We start from the raw sequence: 22,712 nt of genomic DNA, 5'->3' as shown, positions 1-22,712 counted from the left end.
TACAGTGGTGTCGAAAGTCTGAATAGACTAGTTTATTAAATACATACAGTTTAGCATTAGTCTCAAATAAACCATAATATGTTTAGTAACGGAAAGTATAAATCATATATTGGCACTACATCCATTCAGTGAATCTTAAAATGTGGCATAACCTCCTTTGGATTGAACACAGCTCCTAGACAACTTGTGAAGACTTTGTACACTTGTTTGAGGATCTCACCATGCTTTTGAACCTAATCAAGCAATGCTCGATTGGGTGCAATGTTAAAATACGGTAACAAGTATAACTTATTCTGATATCACTTAGGTGCAAACACATCATCCAGAGTATTTACTGTTATTTCATATTCACGTACACGACTCAAACCCAGTGCAAACTTGGGCAGGCACTGACAAGAGGGTACTGGAGCTGCCCTAGCCCTCATCTTTCCTGAACTGTAGTAGGAAAGAACTGCTGTTACAAAGAAGGAATTTTTGTAAGAATCAAACTAATGTTTATTTTTTAATTTGTTTACATGTGCTTCAAGGAGTGAAACTACTGCTGGATTCACTAAACACCCTACACATTGTCCCAAAAGCACTTCAAAACTGAGTGTCAATCCAGCATTAATGAACTCAATATTCCACTCTTGATTACTTTGCTCAACCTTTACACATGGTTTTATTTCACTCTCTTTTTTCTTTAAATTTTTTTATTTTTTTTTAAGGATGACCAAAGTTACAGTGTCTAGGCTGGTTTCCGGTCCAGTTCTAAGACCGGTCTACTGCTGCGTGAGCTACAGTCCCAGGCCTGGTGTCCCCTGGGCCTACAGCAGGCAGCAGGCCCGGAAGAGCAGCATGCCTGCAGGGGAGGTGATGTGCACAGACACGCTCTCGCTGGCGGAGATGAAGAGCACTGAGCCGCTCTTAATGCTCATCTCTGAGAGGCCTGCTGTAGAGGCACCGGTGGCCTCTCCTTGCACCACCAGCAGGATGCTGGCAGAGTCAATGGGGGACACTGTACTGCTTCACTGACGCAGGGACCTGCAAGGCACAAGAGCCCCTGTTAGAGGTGCTAACTGCACACACCACATTAAGAGGCACAAGGCTTTTACATTTCTTTTACGTCCAATTAATTTACTCCCAAGATTTATGTTCATTATCCACTTACCGAGCACGAGGACTGAAGATCAGTGTTAAGCACTCTTTTCTTCTGGCGAACCTAAGCAATGGATGCATACAAGCTACTGAACCCTGGAGGCCCAGCCTGGCTAGTGTCTCTGCCTCGCCTTTTCAGACACCTGACCAGTAAAGGTTACTGAAGCACAATGAAATTAACTATCCCCAGGCTCCCTGTGGGCCCGCAGTCAAGATCATAAACTCAGCCCAACCAGGATTCAATTCAGCAAGCTCTCTTTACTGGATAAACCACAGGGGACACCGTCCTGCCTCGTTATAGAGGAAACCTATTTATTTTTTTTAACTGGGAAAGGCAATGTATTTAGGTAGTGGGTTACCTGTATCTTCATGACAGTGAAGTCCTGGACAGGGGGATCGTACATGAAGAGAAAGGGATCGCAGGGGTCCTGGGACACAGGGAAGATTTTGGAGCTGGCTGGAGCGGGAGTGTAGCTCAGCATCTCACAAAGGGTGTTGACGTCAATGTACTTGGGAGTCAGGCCTGCTCACACTGTGTTGTCAGAACATGCCATGCACTCAATGCACTCTGCAAGAGAGATGAACAGCAGAACACCGTTAACCTCAGTGTGTGGGGCCAGAAAATACCAGCGACATGGACTGTGGCACACACTATTGTTTAAATGTGCTGACTCGTGACTGCTTATTCTAGTATCCCAATAAAGCACTCTGATATTATCTATGTTATTTATAACACTTTTGTTTCAGAATCTTCATCTACAAGGCTCCTTCCCACAGTGTGTCCTAAACAGGATTAAATTACTGGTGGGTGTAAACGCTTTGAAAATCCTGGTAAAGTTTTTCAGGGGCAAGGTTAGCTCTCACCTCCAAACAGGTAAGCGTGAGGCTCGTTGGCTCCCAGGAACATGGCCTCTCCTGGTTCCAACTTTACCATGTTCAGGAAGTAGATGGAGAAGCAGCCGATGTCACCCGGAAATTGGGAGTGTAACCGTAGCAACAATTCTCCATTACTTCCGGTTGTATCTTTCCCTGCGGCCGCTAGAAATAGAGAAAGTAGAGTTACAAGGGCTCTTGAAATGTACCAAGAAGGTCTGAATTCAACAGGGAAAAATGCAGAAAGCCCACAAAAACATAGCAGGAATCTTATTTTATTTGATACCCAATGGAAGTTTCCTTTAACTATATAACAATTAGAAACACCAATGACCTGCTCAACAATAACATAACTTATCATTATTTTAAATAAAAACAAACCAAAATTTAGTCTTTAAGGCAATTCATTGTTCTACCACTAGGTGCCAGTATTTCCTAACGAATCTGTCACCAGTCTGGCAACACAGCTTGAACTGTTTTGAGTTTACACACTTTCCTGTTAAAATCTCTGAGCTCTGGCGCCTCATCTTTCATCCATACATTTTACATGCTTTCTATAACACTTGTGAGAACTGTCATAACTACATTTATAATGCAACAAGCAAAACATCACAGGATCAGATAGGACCCTGGATAGGATCCCTGTAGTATAATCAGCACCAAAAATATCTATAATAATATTTACTGCCGCTACTGGATCAATTAACATTTACTGGGCCAATTAATTGCATGTACTGCTATACAGATGTTGTGTATTGTGATCGAGGACAAATAGTTACTTGTAGCCTACCACATGTAAGACGGTCAGCACACACCTTCTCCGAGACTCTTTTGACCAGAGTGTTAAGCTGGTTGACAAACACCTTCTTCTCGCAGTTCATCATCCTAGTGAAGCACTTCTTCAGGGCTCCGGGCACTCTGAGCGGGTCTCCCACAATGCTCTGCAGCTCTTCCGCTGCCTCGTTCCCAACCAGGGCGTGGAACTCGGGGACCTCTGCAAAAGCACAGGGCCGACGGAAACTCACACACTTGGAACAGGTTTTGTAATTTAGATGATTTTTACATTTGTTTTATATTCCACCCTGATCTACACCGAACAAAAAGTGCATATTTCAAAATAGATTTGTTTACTGATCTGCAGTTTTGGATGAAGTTGTATTTCCTATACCTGTGTACAGGTCTACCAGGTTGAAAGAGTTCATATAAAAACACTTGTCAGAAATCCTCTTTCTTCCTTATTTGAATGTGAAATCCCAATTGCTTACTCCAAAACTGATGATAAAAACATCAAGTGCTTTTTATTAGATGATACCAATAACATAATGGTACCTGGTTCCTAAATGCTTAAACAAAGAATTGAATACAATTATTGCCAATTTGCCGCTCTGTTCACTGTTAAATGTCAAATCTATTTAGCATTGTGGTCAAGGCATTGAAACACTGGAGTTCAATTCATGGAGATATGCAGTGAGGGAGCACAGCTGGTTTCTCAAGCCAGTTTGACTGGATGTCTAAACAGAAAGTTGTACATTGAGTTATACTGGTTAAATAAAAAACTAAATCAAAACAAATAACAACAAATGCCTGATTTTTTGTGTGCAAATTTCAGAGAGGAAATATAAAACCACAAAAGCAAGAAACAGCAAGTCAACCCACTCACTCCTGCAAACGAAGTAGTTTGTTCTGTGACGGTACAATGGTTTGATTCCTTTGTGAAAACTACACTATAAACAGCATAACACTTCTCAAGAGCTTACTTTTTAGAAATCCTCCGATCTCCTCCACAGGCCAGAAGCCACAGAGCTCCTCAAAGGGGGTGAGTGCGATGGCCATTTCAGGTTTGTGGTTGCTGTCTGGGTAATGCTCAGGGAACTGAGTGTGGAGCCTTGCTGCCTACTCCTGCAGAAAAATAAAAAGGAGAAAACTGAAAAACAATATATAGGGCTAAATAAAAAGCCATGCTATCCAAATCATATAACTGCTACACAAAAGGGACATAGTTTCTGGAAGTTTCTGTTTTTAACTGTTAAAAACTCTCAGTCAATCAATGGCCAAGTGTCCAGTGATCCATTCCAGACTTTGTGCTGAATGTAAAGCGATGCAAGGTTTCAAACAGGAAACTTGTCATTCATCTCTAAATATGATCATATGATTGACAGAAAAATCACTGCAACCATCATGTCAACCTTCAGTCAGTGGCAGCTACCAATAGTATTCCATCCAGTTCCATTTAAACATCTCTTTAAAGTCAGTGCCGGGCTCTGAGTTTACCTCCTCCTGCCCAGCCTCCACCTAATGTTTGGCCTTGTCAGGCTCATGTCAACTGTTGTTCCTCAATAAAACCTATCATACTGCCAGTGTAGTGCTTACCCTGTTGGGATGAGCTTGGATGGAGAGTGCAATGTTGACAGACAAGACTTTGAACAGGAAGGGCAGCTGACCCTGGAAAGTGTCCTTGACCTTCGACCCTAAGCATCCAGGATGATCCGCTATCCACTGCCCCAGTGTCTTCTGGGAAATCCTGTTATCTCGGATGATGGCATCTCCTTTGGGATGGGCACCCATCCACAGCTGGTCGAGAGAGGGGGGGAGGAAGGGGAAAAGATCTACAAAATTAGAGGACAGCCCTGGCTTTATAAAGCTGTTTCCACCACCGAGATCTGTGTTCTTAAAACTGCACACAGTTCCAATGACTGTCCTTCCCTGGTACTCCAAGCAGGTGTATTAGGATCTCAGCAGATGGCTCCAGGGTCACATTCCATAAACGAAAACAATGAGGGCTTGTCCATTAATCCATCCCACTATAATCCCCCAAATCTCAGCTTCCGAGCTACATTATTTTAAGGAATATTGAGTTTTCAATGAACACATGCAAACCCTTATAGGGTTTAAACTGCAATAACATGTGAGTGTAATTAAGCAGGGGGTTCATAGTTGCACAATGTTGCAATGAAAAGGGGTAGGAGGATTTTGCATAAACTGTGCGAGACATCTCAATCTCCTGCAGTACAGTGGACAGGTGTACTCTATGAGACTGTCAGTTTCTATGAGCTAATCGTGACCTCTTAATATCAGATCTAATTTTGTATGCAGAAAAAGGAATTCTGCTCAGCTCCTCTGTGCTAAGAGAAGCTTTAATGACCCCTGCACAAGCTTGATAAAGAACAACTCATTCACACGAAATCCCTTTGAAGCAGTAAGCCAATTACTGAGCCGAGGATAGTGCTAAGCGATTAGACCAAAGCAAAAAAAAGTTAAGCAACAGGTTTAAAAAAACCATGAGCAAATCTGTCAACGCAGGTAAGACTTCACATACTGAATCAGAAGACCTTTAGCAACCAAGGCTTTACAAACATGTACTTACCTCTCATTAGCAGAACAGCACTCTCACAAATTCCTAACTGTTTTGAGGTTGATAGTTTTTTTTTTTTTCTGGCACAACGATATTGTCTGGTTTCATGGACCTGATTAGCATTAATCTTTAACTAATATTACCTTAGGAAAGGTCTGTTAAACTAACCGTATGAGCCCCATTTTAAAGCAATTGCAAAGCCACATTTTAGAGTGCATTAAACAACTCAGTTACACGAAGGAGCAGTTAAAATTACAGTATTGTTATGAATATTTGTTTAGCCCAAATTATCACACATTTTTCGTAAAAGCAAAAAACACCAATTACTGTAAGTTTGCTAAACAACTTACTGTAACAGCCATTTAAAATGCCATTACCTCTGCATAGGGTTTGTCTTCTTCAATCACAGCCAATGGGTCTCCACTGACGACAAGCTTGGCCACCTCACTGTCTAACCCCACCTTCCCCCAGGGTACTTCTGTACCACACAGGGCAGAGGAAACACTGTGGGAACAACACAAACTGTTACCTGATTGACTGCTGGTTTCACTGACCCTGATTAGGACTAATCTTGGACTACCTAGTGTTGTTAGGTAGGTAGCCCAAGATGAGTGCTATAAATGGACTCAGTATAAAAAAAAAAAAACTAATGTATTAAAAAAAAGTTAAAGAGATGTGTACCACAGTGTCCTGAGGGGGGTTAGCTCCCAACCACCAAACTATGATGGGACATATATGAGGAACTGTAGCTAAAGAGGGAAAAACATACTCAAGCAAAACTAATCACATTATAAAAACTCTTACGCTGATGGATTAACCCTTTCGTGCACGACCTCATCTGGCGATGGATAAAGAATAATAAAAAAAAAACGTCTAGTCTTTATATGGGGACATATGGAAAGACGCAAACGCGTGATACTCAGATGGGTGTAGGTAGGAGATAGTGTGTTAAAAAAAAGTCAATTACAAATATATTTATTTTGTGTCTATAACTACTTTAAATGTTTTTGTTCTGCTATTTTCGATATGTCACGCATGAAAGGGTTAAAAACTGCACTTTGCAGGCGGCCCCTTGTATTGACTGCCAGCTACTGCACCATCGTGGTTTTTTCATTCCATCACATCCCCGTTCACTGAAGCACATATCAATTATGTTTGCGAAAAACAGTATTGATCCGGTGACGGTACAAAGGACATTTCCACCATAGTTTTACGCATTACTTCCAAAAACAATACAACCATATCGACATAGAATATTAAACACATAATAATTTCGCAACCGTACTGTCGCGATGCAGTGTCGTACCATAAAGCATTATGTTGGACACATGGAAATAATATTAAAGCTTTTACAGTGGCCGTTACTTTATATCGACTGCTACTTGTTAGTTAAATAACAGTTTCTTTGCATGTCCCCAGAGCTCGTGGTTATATGTTTAAATGCAATAACAGCTGCTGTATTATTATCATTCTGACCTCTTACTTCCTCCATCGTTGCAGCAGGTTGGCACTTCAGCTCCGCAGACGTCAGAGAAGCAACACGACCAGAAAGTCGCGTGTTATAAAGCTGTTTTATGTTTGGCAGTGAGTGACATATAGTGCGGTACTGAGCACGTACAAAAATATAATTCACATTTTTGTAGTTTAAAATAGGCAGCCACAAGGTTTTAGTTTAGCATAAGCATGGTCACTCCTCACTATATCGTTATGTGAAAAAGTCCATATAATATATATATAAGCCAACAGAAACATAGGAAATTGTTCTATATTGTAATAATGAACTGTTTTATATCAGGCTGACCGGGGGTTGCCTAAATCAGACCAATTTAAATGTGCGTGCAAACGTTCCTTATTTTTAATGTATGTAGAAAATAATCATTGTTTTACCCGAAAAAAAAAACAACTTTTTAAATATTTTTTTAAAATTTAATTTAAAAAAAATATATACTTTAAAACTTTGGATTGAAATAATTTCGACAGAGCGGTAGGTTCAAACATATTATAAGAATGGAAGTGTTATTTTTGTTTTATAAGTTCACCGAGTCACAACGCTAACTTTCCCCACCCCATCTGACCCAATAGTGACATGCCCTGGCGTCACACCCAAATACGCATGCGCACAAAGCGAGTATCCAGGAAGTTGTGCTTGGTGAAAGAAACAAACGGAGAAAGTGCGATAGAGAGCTGGATATTTATGCTGTATCAGGCAGCCAAAATAAACAACCGAACATGTCAGGATTCGACAGCAACCCTTTTGCGGACCCAGTGGACGTCAACCCGTTTCAGGTACTGTCTTAAACATTTCAGTCTCTTAAAATGTATTAATTAAAACTAAAATACTTAAACACATCTGTACGCAGCACCGAAACCTGTTGGGTTGGTTCTTGGGCTGGGCCCTAGTAGATATTCCGAGAGCGACGTGGCATGACTGACAAGCTGGATATTTAAACAGATGTATCCCTTTACATTATCAATTGTTTTAATAAGTAGACCGTCACCGAATTCAAAAAGTTTTCTCTTACACGTAAATCTAATACTGTAGTTTAATACTGCGGTTTAAATTAGAGAATAACAAGCCCTAAACTGGAAAGTGCGGTTAACTGTTCCGTCGTAACCATGTTAAGCAAGTCAGTACTGTGGAACCTGTCGAAATCGTCAGCTTGCTTTTTGAGGGTTGTTATTTCCTGTATAAATGTTAGTGCGGGTAATAAACCCTGTATAACAGCTGCCAGAAGTTAACAACTGTTTGTCTTGTATTGTCCTTTAGAGAACGGACAACGAATACAATAATTTTGTGTAGCGAAATCAGCTGCTAGCACCAGTTAAAATCCTACTTTGAAGAAATTAACCAGTTGTTGGGGAATAAATAATATAATTGTATCTGCAATGTAAACAAACATTAGATACCTTTTTTTTCGTTTACACTGGTCAAGGAAAATGTATTCATAGTTCATTGCTAACATCCAATGAGACCACATTGAAATGTCAATTGTAGACAATAAAATAATTATGAAATTAGTTGCAAACTAGCGTGGCAGTACTAGACCCTCCAAGATATCGGGCCTTGCACAGGTTGTTACCTTTCATTAAAGGTTACAATAAAAATATAAATAAACTAACAGCAGCTGTATGCCTCATCGGTCAATTATGTAGTTTTGTTACACAAGTAGTGGATTCAGAATATCCCATTCTAATCTGTCATCTGTAAACTGCAATGTCCCACAATCATGATATCGGTGCCTGTTTTTGCTTTCTTCAATACTTTAAGTTTTTGATGTACTTTCAGAAAGCAGACTTTGTTGACAAGCAAGTTTGTTTACATTCCACGAAGCAAGGTTTGTCTTTCAGGACACATGCGACCCACCCTGCACACCGTTTAAAATGAGTATCACTCATGAGCCAGATTGAAATGCTAAACTAGTCCAGGTACTGAAGTTTAAAGTTAGATGAATGCATGTTTTAACAGTTGCAGTATTTTCATTTCTGAGAAAATAATATATGAATGGGTATGTTAATGCTGGTCTTTCTGTTCTTCATGAATCATTAAGATTTAATGTTGAGACCAGTTGCAAAATTCTTGGGTGGTCCTGCGACAAATTTTAAATACTTCAATCCTGCAACATGCTTCTGTTAGTTTTTTGTGTGGTACTTTTGGTTTTAAAATTCTAAATACAATTCAGCCCCAATTTCTATAACATTGCCATTCCCTTTGGCACTTACTGTATTAAGGCCAGACTATAACACTTTTTACATGATGATGTTTTTAATTGAATGTTTGTGTTATTAGTGGGCTAATTATCTGCAGGGAGTGAAGGATAACTTGTTATGAAAGCAACAGGAAGCCTTGTAACGGGAGGGCTGTTACAAAATGCAGTTTTATGTTGACACCCAACAGTATTTCAGAGTGCTATTGCACTTTTTAGGAACACACTTTTCTACTGTTCAGTGTTGTTGGCAGTGACAGGCAGAGCTCGGTAGAATACAGGGGACACCAAGCCAGATTTGCAGCTTCCTGCAGTTGCTATGCAAATAGTACAATACATGGCAGTAGATGCTATGCACGCATTTGGATAGGTTTTGTATTCTGAGCTGTAAGAATCTTTCATTTTGGATTTATAGAGACTGCACTGCACTAAGAAATGTGGCATTCTTTTTGTTGTCTCCGCTTCCATTTCAAGACAAGTGATGTATTGTTATTTGGTAGTCAGTGATTGTCTTATTTATTACTGTAGCATGTCTGTGTTATTATAATGGTTACATGCTAGTATGTTGCTGATACTGTAGGTACTGGAAAGCTTTATCACCACTGTAAATTAGATTAGCAAGTTCTTATCTGTATAGTTTTATGTTGCAATGTTTTAAAATATTTAGGGAATTAGATATAACAATATATTACTTGTATTATTTTTGGGAGTTTTAATCTTAATTGCACAAGACATCTTGCTACTGAGGAGGTCAGATCCTTTAAGTTGCAACTGATTTCTGTTGAGACAGTTGTTAAAATGAATTAAAATGTATGGTCATTTCACAATGCAGGTAACTTCCTTCTCTGCTCTGTGCTGATTTATTACTCAGTTATATAGTTTTATAGTTTATAATTCTAACATGACTACAATTCTAATTTGTAGCCATCAGAAACAGGAAAAGGTAGCTCACCATGATATCTACGTTACAAATCTAAGACAAATAAGTAGTACCAAAGGTGCTTGCAACTTTTATCACATTGACAAGTAGTTCTCTATATACGCAAACCACTACTCTCAAACTCTACTAACTCTCAAACCACACTAACTCTCAAACCCTACTAACTCTCAAACCCTACTAACTCTCAAACCACACTAACTCTCAAACCACACTAACTCTCAGACCCTACTAACTCTCAGACCCTACTAACTCTCAGACCCTACTAACTCTCAGACCCTACTAACTCTCAGACCCTACTAACTCTCAAACCACACTAACTCTTAAACCACTACTCTCAAACCCTACTAACTCTCAAGGTGATTTGATTTGATCGATCACATACTCTTATTAATCAATTAAGAAAACACTATATATACTGTGTATATTTTTGCTTTATGTAGAAAAAAAAATACATTTGAAGTTTATCAGTTAGCCAGTCAGTAATTGTATGCGAGTGTCAGTTAAAGTAATTTTTTACACCTGTGTTTTATTTTTTATACTAGAAAGGATTTGTGAAGAGTTGATTTCCAAAGAAGTGAGCCAAGTAAATGGATGCTTGCCTGGAATTAAGATCATGATAGGCCTAACATAGTGGCCAAGTTGTGTTTTGTAATTGTTGTAGTGTTTACTATTAGAACTAAAATGTTAGATTGCTGGACTATTGTATGTATTGTATTTGTATGTAACATTTGAGCCGACGGTTCAATCCAGAGAAGCTTGGATGGAAGCGTCTGTAACAAGCTGCTTCCGGGGCATTGATACCAGCATTGTTTACTTGCATCTGTCACCCAGGTCAACCCTGCTTTATCAAACGCAGTGTGAAATAGCATAGCCGACCCGCATGACACCGGGTCCTGACCTAAGTAGAGCATGTCAATATGAAAGGGGCTTTAGTGGAGTTGTCATGCTACTGTAGGATAACAAGCTCCTAATGGCATGTAACGTCCTGGTCCATCGGCTAAACAAATGATACTGACGCCGGCTTTACTGTATGTGGCTCAATAGTTCTATTCATTATGGCAAATGTGAAGGACGTGCACACACCCGGCTTGAAAAAAAATGAATGGAATGAGGATATGTAGGCTGTATGTTGTGATAAAACAGTGATGCAAAAGACAGTTGACTCATTAGTGCCTGAGTTAGTCAGAAACTTGAGAAATCTCTTACACCAGGTGCAAAGCCGATATATGTATTTCTGATTGCAATTAAAAATTATTAAATAAAAATAAAATACTTTTGCAAATTTGCCTCTGTGTAAAAGCAACTTCGTTGCCTAATTCTGACCTTGTATCCCATACCTGTTTTGGCACACACTCCTTGAGTAGATATTAATAGGCTTAAGGGTGGGGTGGGGTTGGCGATACCTGTTTCTGCTCCATTTATCTTAGATCTCAGAACCTAGACTTAAAGCACAAAGCTGTAGGATACGCAGGGCTTCAACATATCCTTGTAAAGCAAGCACTTTGATTGATTATATATATATATAACCACAGACAAATCTATTAAGGTACAATGTCTTTATTAACTGCTTTCTTACAGCCTCTGATTTAATTTTTAGACAAGCTACTGTAATGCACAAGTTGGTGTCTTTTACTTTTCTTCGTCTGAGTATAGTACTTTTTACTTCTCAAGTATTGTTTATTTAAATAAACATGGTTTTGTAGATACTATTAGGCCAGGAACATTAGACTAAGGTGCCTGATTTGACCTTTTCTGTTTGTAGAACTGGGCAGTGCCCAATTCCAGCATCTTATTATCTGGAGCTTAGTTTACCTGTAGGGCGTGCATACTGCAGCAGCTGGTCAGGTCTTGCACAGGAAGTGGAGCTGATTTCTTATTCCAACCTCGATGTTGATTTTGTTCCTCTCCTTTATTAACTAGGTTAAACACATAACACTGTTAGAGCACCACTAGATTGGCTCTTACAAGTACAGTCAAACCTACTTCATATCACACCTGTTCATGTCACCACCCGCTTACTGATGTTACAAACGTCAATGGGGATAAGCTCCTGGTAATGGAAAGCAGGTTATTCCACAGCAGCAGACTGAAGGTCCCAAGTGGCTTTGTAATAGTATTGTATACAGTATTATACAGTCATTCTTGTTAAACCAGGATTACCAAATAAGTACCACTTTCAGGCAGCTGGCCAATTTTACAATTTGTACTCATTACTAAAACCCAGACTAATCATTTGGTTATATGCCTGACTTGACTGAATGACTGGTCACCAGTGGGGTTTCATTTTGTTAAATAAATTTGAACCCGCAGACCGCATTGACCAAATGAAATCAGCAAGATTGAAAATATGCACACGATCACATATCCTGTACAGCGGTGGTTCCTAACCCTGGTCCTGGGACCCCCTGTGTCTGCTGGTTTTCAATTACTTAGCTAGACCCTGAATTGAACTGATCATTTGCTTAATTAGATTTTTTAAAATTGTTTTCAGCTATGAAACAGTTGCAGATTTCAAATTAGCTATAATGTTTTATAAGTAACTTGAACTCTGCAGCTATTTAAGAGCTGAAAACAATTTACAAGGTCTAATTAAGCAAATTATCAGTCCGATTAAGGGTCTAGTTAAGTAATTGAGAGCTCAGCTGGAATGAAAACCAGCAGACACAGGGGGTCCCCAGGACCAGGGTTGGGAACCACTGATTTACAATATAATTGAGACGAATGGTTGCAGTTTGAAAAGCAGTTATTTATTAATCAAAAAGTCAGGGAGGTTTTGTGCCGTTTTATTTATTTTTATAGGATTTTTAGTACTGACGATTAGTATCCAAATCAGCATGCCTTCATTTCCCCTGTATTTCCACAAAAGCAGCTAAAGTAAACTGGTCTTCCACCTGGTGTGATTCTGTGGTGCTGTGCAGTTGTAAAACCAGTAAGACAGGGAGTGCCCTAATTTAGTTATTGAGAGGTACTGTATTGTAATAAAAGTACCAGACTTAATTGTTTGTACACCACACCCTTGGAATGTAGTCAGAAACTGCAGTTTTTCTTTTATTTTGCTTGTAATACTGTTTGCCCACCTTCATTGAAGCTGTGGTGTTGTCTGTTTGTGGAGAAACACAACACAAGCTTCCACTCTCCTTGAATTCTGCCACTCCGTCACTCGGACCAAAAAACAATCCTTCTACAGTCTAGTATAAAAAACAAATAATAGCTACAGTATTTTCCACTTTGTCGATGCTAATGATGTTGACTGTATTATTATAGTTCAGGAGAAGCAGAGACAGATCAATGGTGGAACTAGCTGTCATACATAGCTGAAAAATAGTGTCCAAAGTGTTCAGAATCCAGGATCGAGGATCAAATAGTTCTGTTTGCAGGCTAATTTAAGCACGGGGAGAGGTTATGTGTAATCTTAACTGTGCTTTTTAGGATTGCCCGAATGAAATATCTACACTTTAAAACCTTATAATGTTTTTATTTGGAAAAAGGTATACATATATGCAAGATATTTTCACTACAAATTGGGCACAATTCCTCCTTCTAGATAATTACAGTACTGTTATAGTAATTTGAATTTTCTTTGTTGCAGGATCCTTCGGTTACACAGCTGACCAATTCTAGTTCAGATGGAATTGAAGGATTTAATCCATTTACTGAAAACTCCAAGCTGGTATGTTTCTTTTTTCATATATATTGTAAGACTCCTCAAAGAAACAATGATGAAGAACAGATCATTTATTTTCTTTTTCTTGCGGTCTGGCTCTGTACAGTAGCTTATTAAATTTTTTTACTGTAAAACTATGATTGAAAGGATGCAGGTTGTACTTTTATAACAGACAGAATTTGACAAGTTGACCAGATTTTTAATGGTATTCTTGTATTGTTTCTCTAGACTAATCCAGCACAGACCACAATTCCTGCTCAGATTGCACCTTCTCAGCCAGCCGTGCTGCAGCCTTCAGTTGAGCCCAGCCCACAGGTCAGTGCTGCCTTCTAATCAGGGTAACCAACTCTGATCACTGATCACCATTTTTATGCCCACTTCTGGGCTTTGCAGGAGGAACCATATGAGATCTAAGCCAGCTCTTGTGGAATCATCAGGTCATGCAGCAGCTTGATTTTGCACTTCTGTAGTATATTTGTATGAGAGGTGAAAGTAACAAAAAGTAAATCATATAATGCAAACTCATTGATTAATAAAAAATGAATCTATTAACAACAAAACAGCATACCTTAAGTTGAAATTCAATTCTTTATTTGAGCTGTGTAGCTGAGGGCTGAAGTTAGTTACTTATTCCCGATTCAAGGCTGAAGTTAAAATAACATAAACAGTTTTGCTTTTTATAGTATGATGCAGTGAGATTCCAAAATATTATTATTTTTGTTTTTATTAAATATTTGCTGCCCAAACATATGAGCTTGAAATGTATATTGACCATAATATATATGTGTGTGTGTGTTACACTCAGTCAGGATGCGGTCAATCACTGACAAATAACCATTTCGCGATTTGAGCATTTACAAATTATGAAAGAATGAAATGAAAGGTTTGGTCTTTGTGCAAATTATTTTGGTGAAACAGAAGACATCAAACAAGCAAAGAACGAAACAGAAAAGAGACAGCTTCTTCAGTCTTTGAGTAAAGTGATATAATCAAATTGTGAAATGTGCTTTGAGCAAATGCACAGTTCCCGAACAGATTTTAAATGTGCTGCTCAATCTGCGATTTTACATTTGTCTCTGTCTCTTCTGCCTCTTCTTTACTGTTTTGTTCTTTGCTTGTTTGATATTTTCCATTTCACAATTTGAGCAAAATAATTCATAATAAATGCTCTAATTTTCATACTAAATAGTACTGTACATGCCACTACGCACCATACTCTATTCGCAAGACAATTACTTAACCTTCAACATCACAAGAAGGGTGTGTGTATATTTCACGGCATAGCCTGTGAATGCCTACTTGTGCCACTCTGCAATCAACTTTATGTTGAAGAGAAATGCTCAAGCTTTAAAATGATACCATGTTTGAGGTGGCACATCCAGACTATCTATGTGATTTCCCCCTTATAGAATGAGAGCTAATATTCAATACATAATTGTGCAAATAAGTAACTTGAGCCCTCGAATCAGGAATAAGTAATTAACTTCAGCCTCGAATCAGGAATAAGTAACTAAATTCAGCCCGTTCCTTCTGTAAAGCTCGGAGCCCCCATCCAGAACGCATCGTCTGCTGTGTGTCAGTTTTGGGTTCCAACTAAAACTAGCTGTGATTGGCTGAACGTGTCCGCAGACAGCAAGAGCAAGCCCCTATTTCCTCGATGGAAGTGGGCGAGGCTGAGGGGAATGATTGACACTGTGCTTGCACAGTTCAAATAAAATGTATTTAAATAAACTGCGGAGCAAAAGTACACAGCTCAAATAAAGATCTTGCGTAAACTGAATTTCCATTTAAGGGAAGCTGTTTTTTTTTTGTACACAGCTCAAATAAAGAATTGAATTTAAATTTAAGGTATGCTGTTTTTTGTCCTTGAGTAAATTGAATTTCAATTTAAGGTATGTTGTTTTGTTGTTAATAGATACATTGTTTTGTTAATAGATGAGTTTGCATTATATTTTTGTTATTTTCACCTTTATTTACTTGTAGGTGACAAGGAGGACAGTGTTTTAAAGGACAGTTCTTAATCTATCAATAGATTACATTAAACTAGTGAATACCTCTGTAGCATTATTAGTTCAGGAGTTGCAAAGCTTTCCCAGGAGGGACAGTTGCCCCCCAAGTTCAAGGGAGCACGGAAGTGTTCTAGGAACATCCATTTGTTTGTCAGTGAGAGTTAACTGCTGTAATGTTAAAAACAACGCTTTTATTGCATGTTGTATTTGGAATGGTATAGCAGCACTCTGTTCAGAAAGATGTCAGAGGTATGGATTTTATCTGTACATTCATTAACTTTACTTCTTCCTGGCAGCTGGCAGCTTAACGTTTTGAATGTCAGTGAATTCCAAGCAGTTGTGTATTACAGGTGTTACTGATTAGGAAGGTCAGGCATCTAATTGCAAACTCAAGGCCAGTGGACATGTATTATGGAACGCGGTTATTAATATCAGATCACTTTAGTTCAGAGAAGGACAAGGTGAGAGAATCATGTGCAGGTACAGTAAGCTCCGAAATGAGTCTTAAGTTTCATTTATAGTCATAATTAATGAAATCGTTCAGCGATAGGATGATTTAGTCACTTACCAGCCTGTTCAGAAGCAGAATAATTAATCCCCCCCTACGGCTCACTGATTTTATTATGAGATGTTTAGTATTCAAATTGCCATATTGAGGTCATTTGACTTTTTAGATCAGAGCTAGATAGTGACTGCACTCTTTGATATAATGTCTTCATATTCGGTACATAGCTGGATCTTTTGATTCTTAAGTTTTCTACGCTACTACTAGGCCACAGCTTCAGCTGCCCAGGTAAACCTCCTGAGACAACAAGAAGAGCTGGAGAGGAAAGCAGCGGAGCTGGACCGCAGGGAACGGGAAATCCAAAACAAGAGCTCGGGTTCTAGTGAGTGCACTTCGTTTTTCTGCAAAGAAAGCATGCAGTGTGCACAGTTTTCAGATTCTGTAGTCTGAGAAAATATGTTTCTGGTGGCTTGTAAGAAAATGTATGTTTTTTTATTGATAGGCAAATGGAAGTCTTTTATTGTACGGCCAAAAAATACCTTTTATAGAAAAGTCAAATAGGGCTCAGAAGGGTTGATAAACTCTATGATAAATCGATCAAGAAAAAAATTAAGAATAGTGATTTCAGACAAATCTCTGTTTACAGCCAAAGAAAATAACTGGCCCCCTCTTCCAAGGATATTTCCAGTGAAGCCTTGCTTCTACCAGGACTTTGCTGAGGACATTCCCCCAGATTTCCAGAGGACATGCAAGATGATGTACTACCTGTGGATGTGTAAGTACAATCTTCATTGATGTATTTATATACGAATGTATCAAATCATTGTTACCAGCCTGAGCAAAACAAGATGCACTAAGAATTTGATATAGACTTTCAGACAAATTCATTGAAATAAATCTGTCTGCAGGGATCCAAAAAGATATATTTTAGAAACGGCGAACAAAGCATACTTAATACATATTTCTTCTGGTTGATTACTACTCTTTACATTTTTTTTTTCCGATATTAATTTTATTTCATGTTTACTACCATTCTGTCAGAGCTGCCATTCCTATTATTTTGCTTTGTTGTTACTTGGGCTGTTTATTTTAGTACATTCTGTATTGCTTACTAAATGGAGCACTTACTTAGCATTGTGAACTTTCATTACACAAAGTCAAATTGTTTGTTTGAACTTTTCATTGTGCAAGATTGTCCATAGCGTGTGGTTATTTGTGAATTTGGTACAGCCAGAAAATGGTCCAGTATGGTTTACAGCAATAATTATGGAGATAATGCACTCATGTATACATAATGTATACCGTGGAGAAAAAATACGTGTAATTAAATAAAAAAATATGAAAAAAAGAATGAATGCAGTTTTCTTTTTCCATTCCTAGTTCATTCAGTGACTCTGTTCCTGAACTTGCTGGCATGCCTGGCAATATTCACTGTAAGCAGCAGCAACGGGGTTGATTTTGGCTTGGCAATCCTGTGGTTTGTTCTTTTTACCCCCTGTGCATTCGTCTGCTGGTACAGGCCTGTCTACAAAGCCTTTAGGTGAGTGCTAGTGTTTAGTCCTGCCAATCAGATTGCATATTGAGCTTTATAAAGACTTGACCGTGCTCTGTACAAAAAAGTATAATTTTAATTTTTTCGGTTTGTTTTTCAGGTCCGACAGCTCTTTCAATTTCTTTTTCTTCTTTTTCGTCTTTTTCATCCAAACGGCTGTCTATATTATCCAGGCAGTCGGCATCCCCCACTGGGGTAACAGGTGAGTGTGCTACGGGGTACTGAGAATCCACACATTTCTGTGCTCTGGCTGTATGTTGTACCTCCCCTTTTCTGAGAGTACTGCAGCCTATCTAGTGTGCGTGTGTGTGTGTGTGTGTGTGTGTGTGTGTGTGAGAGAGAGAGCATTCTTCTGGCTACTCTCTCCAAGTACTAGGCACCGTTTCTATGTATCATTCTTTGTAAGTGTGCTTTCTACGTTGTGCAGATGACAATAAATCCCACGAATATTAATACAGTAAAATGCATGTGGATACCAACATGAACCTTTATAATGGAATTGCAATTCTAGTTCATGTATACATGCATTTAGGGTGCTGCTATTACTATATATTTATGTATTTATTTTCTTTTGACATCATTGTGTGAGGATTGAGGGTTTCTGTTTCACTGATACCTTGACAATATTTGTTGTTCTTACTGTTTGATTGCAGTGGCTGGATTCTTGCCTTGTCTGTGATTGGCACCAACAATGCTGTAGCTATCATCATGATGGTGGTGGCTGGTTTCTTCACTGCCTGTGCGGTCATGGCAATCATCCTGCTAAAGATGGTATGTAATCTGAGTACACCAGAGCACTTTCACCTTACCAAGCACAGAGAGTTTAGCATGTTCTTGGGAGAAATTTGAAAATGTGTTTGTGATTTATATAAGCTTTATTTTACTGATGTATATTATGTTACCAGATAAAAAGAGGCACATTTTTCCGAATGTGGCTCATAGAAACTAATAAACAGACATTTGAATCACCTGATTTGGGGTAACTGTTTTTTGGTCTTTGGTGCGTTTCAGGTGCACTCGAAGTACAGACGGACCGGCGCCAGCTTCCAGAAGGCCCAGGAGGAGTTCTCGCAGGGCGTTTTCACAAACAGAACCTTCCAGAGTGCTGCTTCCACAGCTGCTTCCACTGCGGCCCAGAATGCCTTCCAGCAGGGGAACTAGCGGGGCTGGGCCTGGCCACCTTGTCAGCTCCCTGTCACAACCCTCCTGCCTATTTTAAAAAGATGCACTTTCATGAAAGTAAAATAACTCTAAGCATTGTGTGCCTACTTATCTTTGACTTGGTTTGGTCTTAATATCAGGAGTGTTTTTGTTTTTGTTTTAATATGTAGGGTGGTTATAAAGTCAGTATGCCACTTTGTAAAGCTGCTGTGAAAAGAAAAGAACATAGCTGATGGCAGCTGTAAGATACCATGTCTGACCTCACCCAGTGTACTTGGACTAACTTCTTTTTCAAAAAAGTGATCATCCAAAGCAGCAAAATATTGGATTTTTAAACAGAGACAAAAACTTCTCGGGGCACCTGGCGTCCTTGGGAATGGGCTTCCACAGCAGCAGTGAAATTAGCATACTGAATTTGCAGCATTTTTTAAAGCTTCATTCCCATTTCCCCCCCTAAGGACACTCCTGTAATTCTGATTTAATTGAATGTTTTTTGGGGTTTTTTTTTTTAAAGGCGAATCATTGGTGATGGCAATCTTCCTTCCTGTATTTACCCTCTTTTTTCCCCCCTTTTGGAGTTCCAAGAAGGAACTCAAAGTTATAGAACACATATTCTCTAGTCTCTTTTCAAAGGGTGAGCTTTTTCTAAGGGGAGTCCAATGCTTGTTAGTGCAGGTGCTAAGGGGGAGTAATATACAGTACAATGCTGAAAGAACACAGACAATGTAATCATGAGATGTAACCGTTTAAAATATCTTGAAAATCTAAACGTTGTTATGGGTGAGGAAGGAATTTGCCTTTTGATTGAACAAATAGCTGTTTAAAGGCAGATTTTGCTTCTTCGTTTTCTAAAGTGGTATTGAAGGGGATGAGACATTACTCCTAACAAGCATGGCTACTGTTCCTGGATTAGAGTGTAGGTTCTGTACCATTTGTGGTGACCGTGCCATTATTATATTCTGGTTTGGGAAGTCCTCTTCTACAGTGAAGAGAAATGGAAGACAGGAACACCAGATTGAGCTGTGTGACACTGGCATAGCCAGCAGACAGTGACCAGCCCGGCTTTGTTTAGCACTGACACTGATTTATTAAACTGCTAACCCTGTGTGGTATCAATCAGATATTTCTTTGAAAATAAAAGCTTATATATTCGTCTGTAATGAAGGATTACAAATAAGTAGATGTATTAGTTTTGCTAGAAAAGTAAGGTACGTTTAAAAAATATTAAGCCTGCCATTTTTAATGGCTGGAAAACCTTAGTTGGCATCTGATTCGGGGTGCTGTCCTTCAGAATAGGCTAAATGTAAAAATGTCTCAAAATGTGTGGGATTCTGAAGTTTGTATGACTTGTTTCATGTTTTTTCCTTATAAATATACAGGGATGAAATATGACTCCTTGATAGGTATTATTTACTGGATGTGTTTTTACTTTAACTTAAAAGTGTGACTACTAAACTAGAATGAGTCAAACTCCTATGTAATAGGATTCATGTTTTCCCCCTGTATTTGTGAATAATATATATATATATATATATATATATATATATATATATATATATATATATATATATATATATATATATATATAATGTGTATGTGTGTGTGTATATAAGTAACTCTTTAAAGCTTATTGTAGAGGAAGCCTGATGTACAGCATTAGATATACAGTGTGTTTAAAGCAAGCTGAACATTATCTAGTCCTGTTTTTTAAGAAATCTGTACTTGGTGGATGCTGTACATTCTGGGGTTGTATTTGTAGAGGATTTAATTTGTGTTGTGTGCACATCTTTTAACATCTAGGTTTGCATCAGGTAGACATGTCTGTGTCTAAAGATGTATCTTCTGCTGCAATATAGTGCAGTTAAAGTATATTAACATAAATGTACTGATGTTTAATGGTGTACACCGAGCAGCCTGAAGAAAGACAGTAATTCAGCACAATTTTACCCAAAAGTGAGTTTTTATTAAAAAAATTCAAAAAAAATTCAAAAAAAAAAAAAAAAAGAACCTGATGTCAGTATTGCCTAAGGAGTGCTGCATGTTATAAGAATGTGTTTTGTCACTTCATCTGCAGAGGTCTTTTTGTTTGATTGAAGTGCTAATAGCAAGCATATCCTGCTTCAGGTGGAGGGTGGTGTTTGCTGTTCTGCTCAGGCAGGGTACTTTTCCATTCGTGGAGCTGAAGTCTGATGTGGAGCTAACCGTTTACAACACCAGATTGCTTCAGTTAGCTCAGCAGTCTGAATTTACAATCACAATAGGTTTTTTTTTCTGCTAAAGGACAACAGCATATAGAGTGATATAAGGGGCTACATGCTAAAAGTTTAAATGGACTGTTGAATTCAGTGCTGTTTGCTATACTTGTCTTTTCCCTTCCCTTCCCTTCATGGCAAGAAGGCCAGTTCATAACTTTCCTGTACATGGCACAGTAAGAACAACATTCATAGAATTGCAGCAAACCTAGTCAGAGAAACACTTGATAGGATCACAGATACTCTGAATAAACCACCATTCTGTTCTTGCTTTCCTTGGACAGGACTAGGTTCAGTTGTGTAATCATTGAAATATTTCTTATTTTATAAGGGAATTTAAGACACTGCATTCACTAAATTAAAAGTTTTATAAATGGATTGTGTACTTTTATTTGGGTATAATTTGAGCACTGGGCATTTAGCCAAGGAAGTGATACTTTCTCCTGTGATTGCAACCTATTCTCTTTTGGCTGAAAGTATTCTTCTTTTGCAAAGCAGTTGAAGTGTTTTTAAGGTGGTGTCTTAATGAATGGCATATTTAACAACACATTTCTTAGGTATGCACATTGAAAAAGGCTGTAGATAGTCCTGATCTGTACTGTTCTGTCCCTGTAATGTTATAATGGAGGTAAAAACAGATCTAGAACGGAGGGTGTACTTTATTTATATAAATTATTAAACACTCTTGGCATCTGACACATTGTAATAGTTTAAAATGTGTTCTTCAGAAGAGTGGACACTGGTAAGGTCATATGAACTCCTTCCCTTGTTGCTTTTTGTTCGCTCTGCCAGGTGTCAAAATAATGTCCTGTTTGACAAAAAATCAGACAGCAAATGTGATTCTTGCTTGCTTAGAATTGTTTTGCAGCTGCTTTGAAGTGGCATTTGATTGTGACTAGTTTTACATTTCTCAGCAGCACAGGTTTCAAACTGAATGACTAGGAGTTTTTGCATATTACAAACAGGTTTTCCAATTTTGCCGTAGGATCCTAGGTAAACACAGACGATTGTCTTTCTCTCGGCTAATTCTTACTGCTGTTTTAATGGTGTAAAATCAATGGGGTTAGTAAGATGGTGTCTTTAACTGTATATGGGATGTTCAGTAATGCATTTTATTACCAATGTTTTTTTGTTTCAATTTTCATGTAAAATTGTAAATGCCGTTAATTGAACCCTTTTGTGCTGAAATAAAAAAAAATGACAACAAAGCTGTGTTGTACAGTATGTGTCCAATGGCAGTGGATCCCAATCCTTTATTAAACACTGTCTTGCCCATCTTTTCTGAAACTGGTTTACTATAGTAGTACTATAAAGTAGATGCAACTTTTATATATTCCCGAATACATTTTAGGGATTTAATTTTCTTTATAAACTGTGAAGCGAGGAATATTTATTTTTCCAAGCCCTAAACTTCTGGCATTGTATTTGGAGAAGCGTTGTGTCTTTAAGGGGTCTGCCTTTTTGGAACACCATGAACCCTCCAGCTGCATCAATTAAGGTGAGCTGATTAGGAAATGTGTTTGAGTGTAGGAGAGGAGAGGAGAGGAGAGGGACTGGGGGTCA

General features: G+C 38.5%; 1 protein-coding gene and 1 pseudogene across 1 annotated transcript; one reads left to right on the top strand and one right to left on the bottom strand.

The window, feature by feature from the left end:
* LOC117429003 (mannose-6-phosphate isomerase-like) lies at window positions 1–7,341 on the bottom strand (annotated as a pseudogene).
* Window positions 7,342–7,423: 82 nt separating this feature from the next.
* On the top strand, window positions 7,424–22,357 carry LOC117428390 (secretory carrier-associated membrane protein 2-like). Its single transcript, XM_034047325.3, has 9 exons — window positions 7,424–7,648; window positions 13,596–13,676; window positions 13,899–13,985; window positions 16,452–16,566; window positions 16,831–16,959; window positions 17,565–17,724; window positions 17,837–17,938; window positions 18,390–18,507; window positions 18,748–22,357. Exons 1-9 carry the CDS (start codon window positions 7,592–7,594, stop codon window positions 18,895–18,897), a joined length of 999 nt encoding a protein of 332 aa, XP_033903216.2. The 5' UTR covers window positions 7,424–7,591; the 3' UTR covers window positions 18,898–22,357.
* The last annotated feature ends 355 nt before the right edge of the window (window positions 22,358–22,712 follow it).

The sequence above is a fragment of the Acipenser ruthenus genome, chromosome 24 (genome assembly GCF_902713425.1).
Source record: "Acipenser ruthenus chromosome 24, fAciRut3.2 maternal haplotype, whole genome shotgun sequence".
In the NCBI taxonomy this organism is placed as follows: Eukaryota; Metazoa; Chordata; class Actinopteri; order Acipenseriformes; family Acipenseridae; genus Acipenser; species Acipenser ruthenus.
Note: the sequence above shows the minus strand (reverse complement) of the source record. Positions and strands in the feature narration are given on the sequence as shown.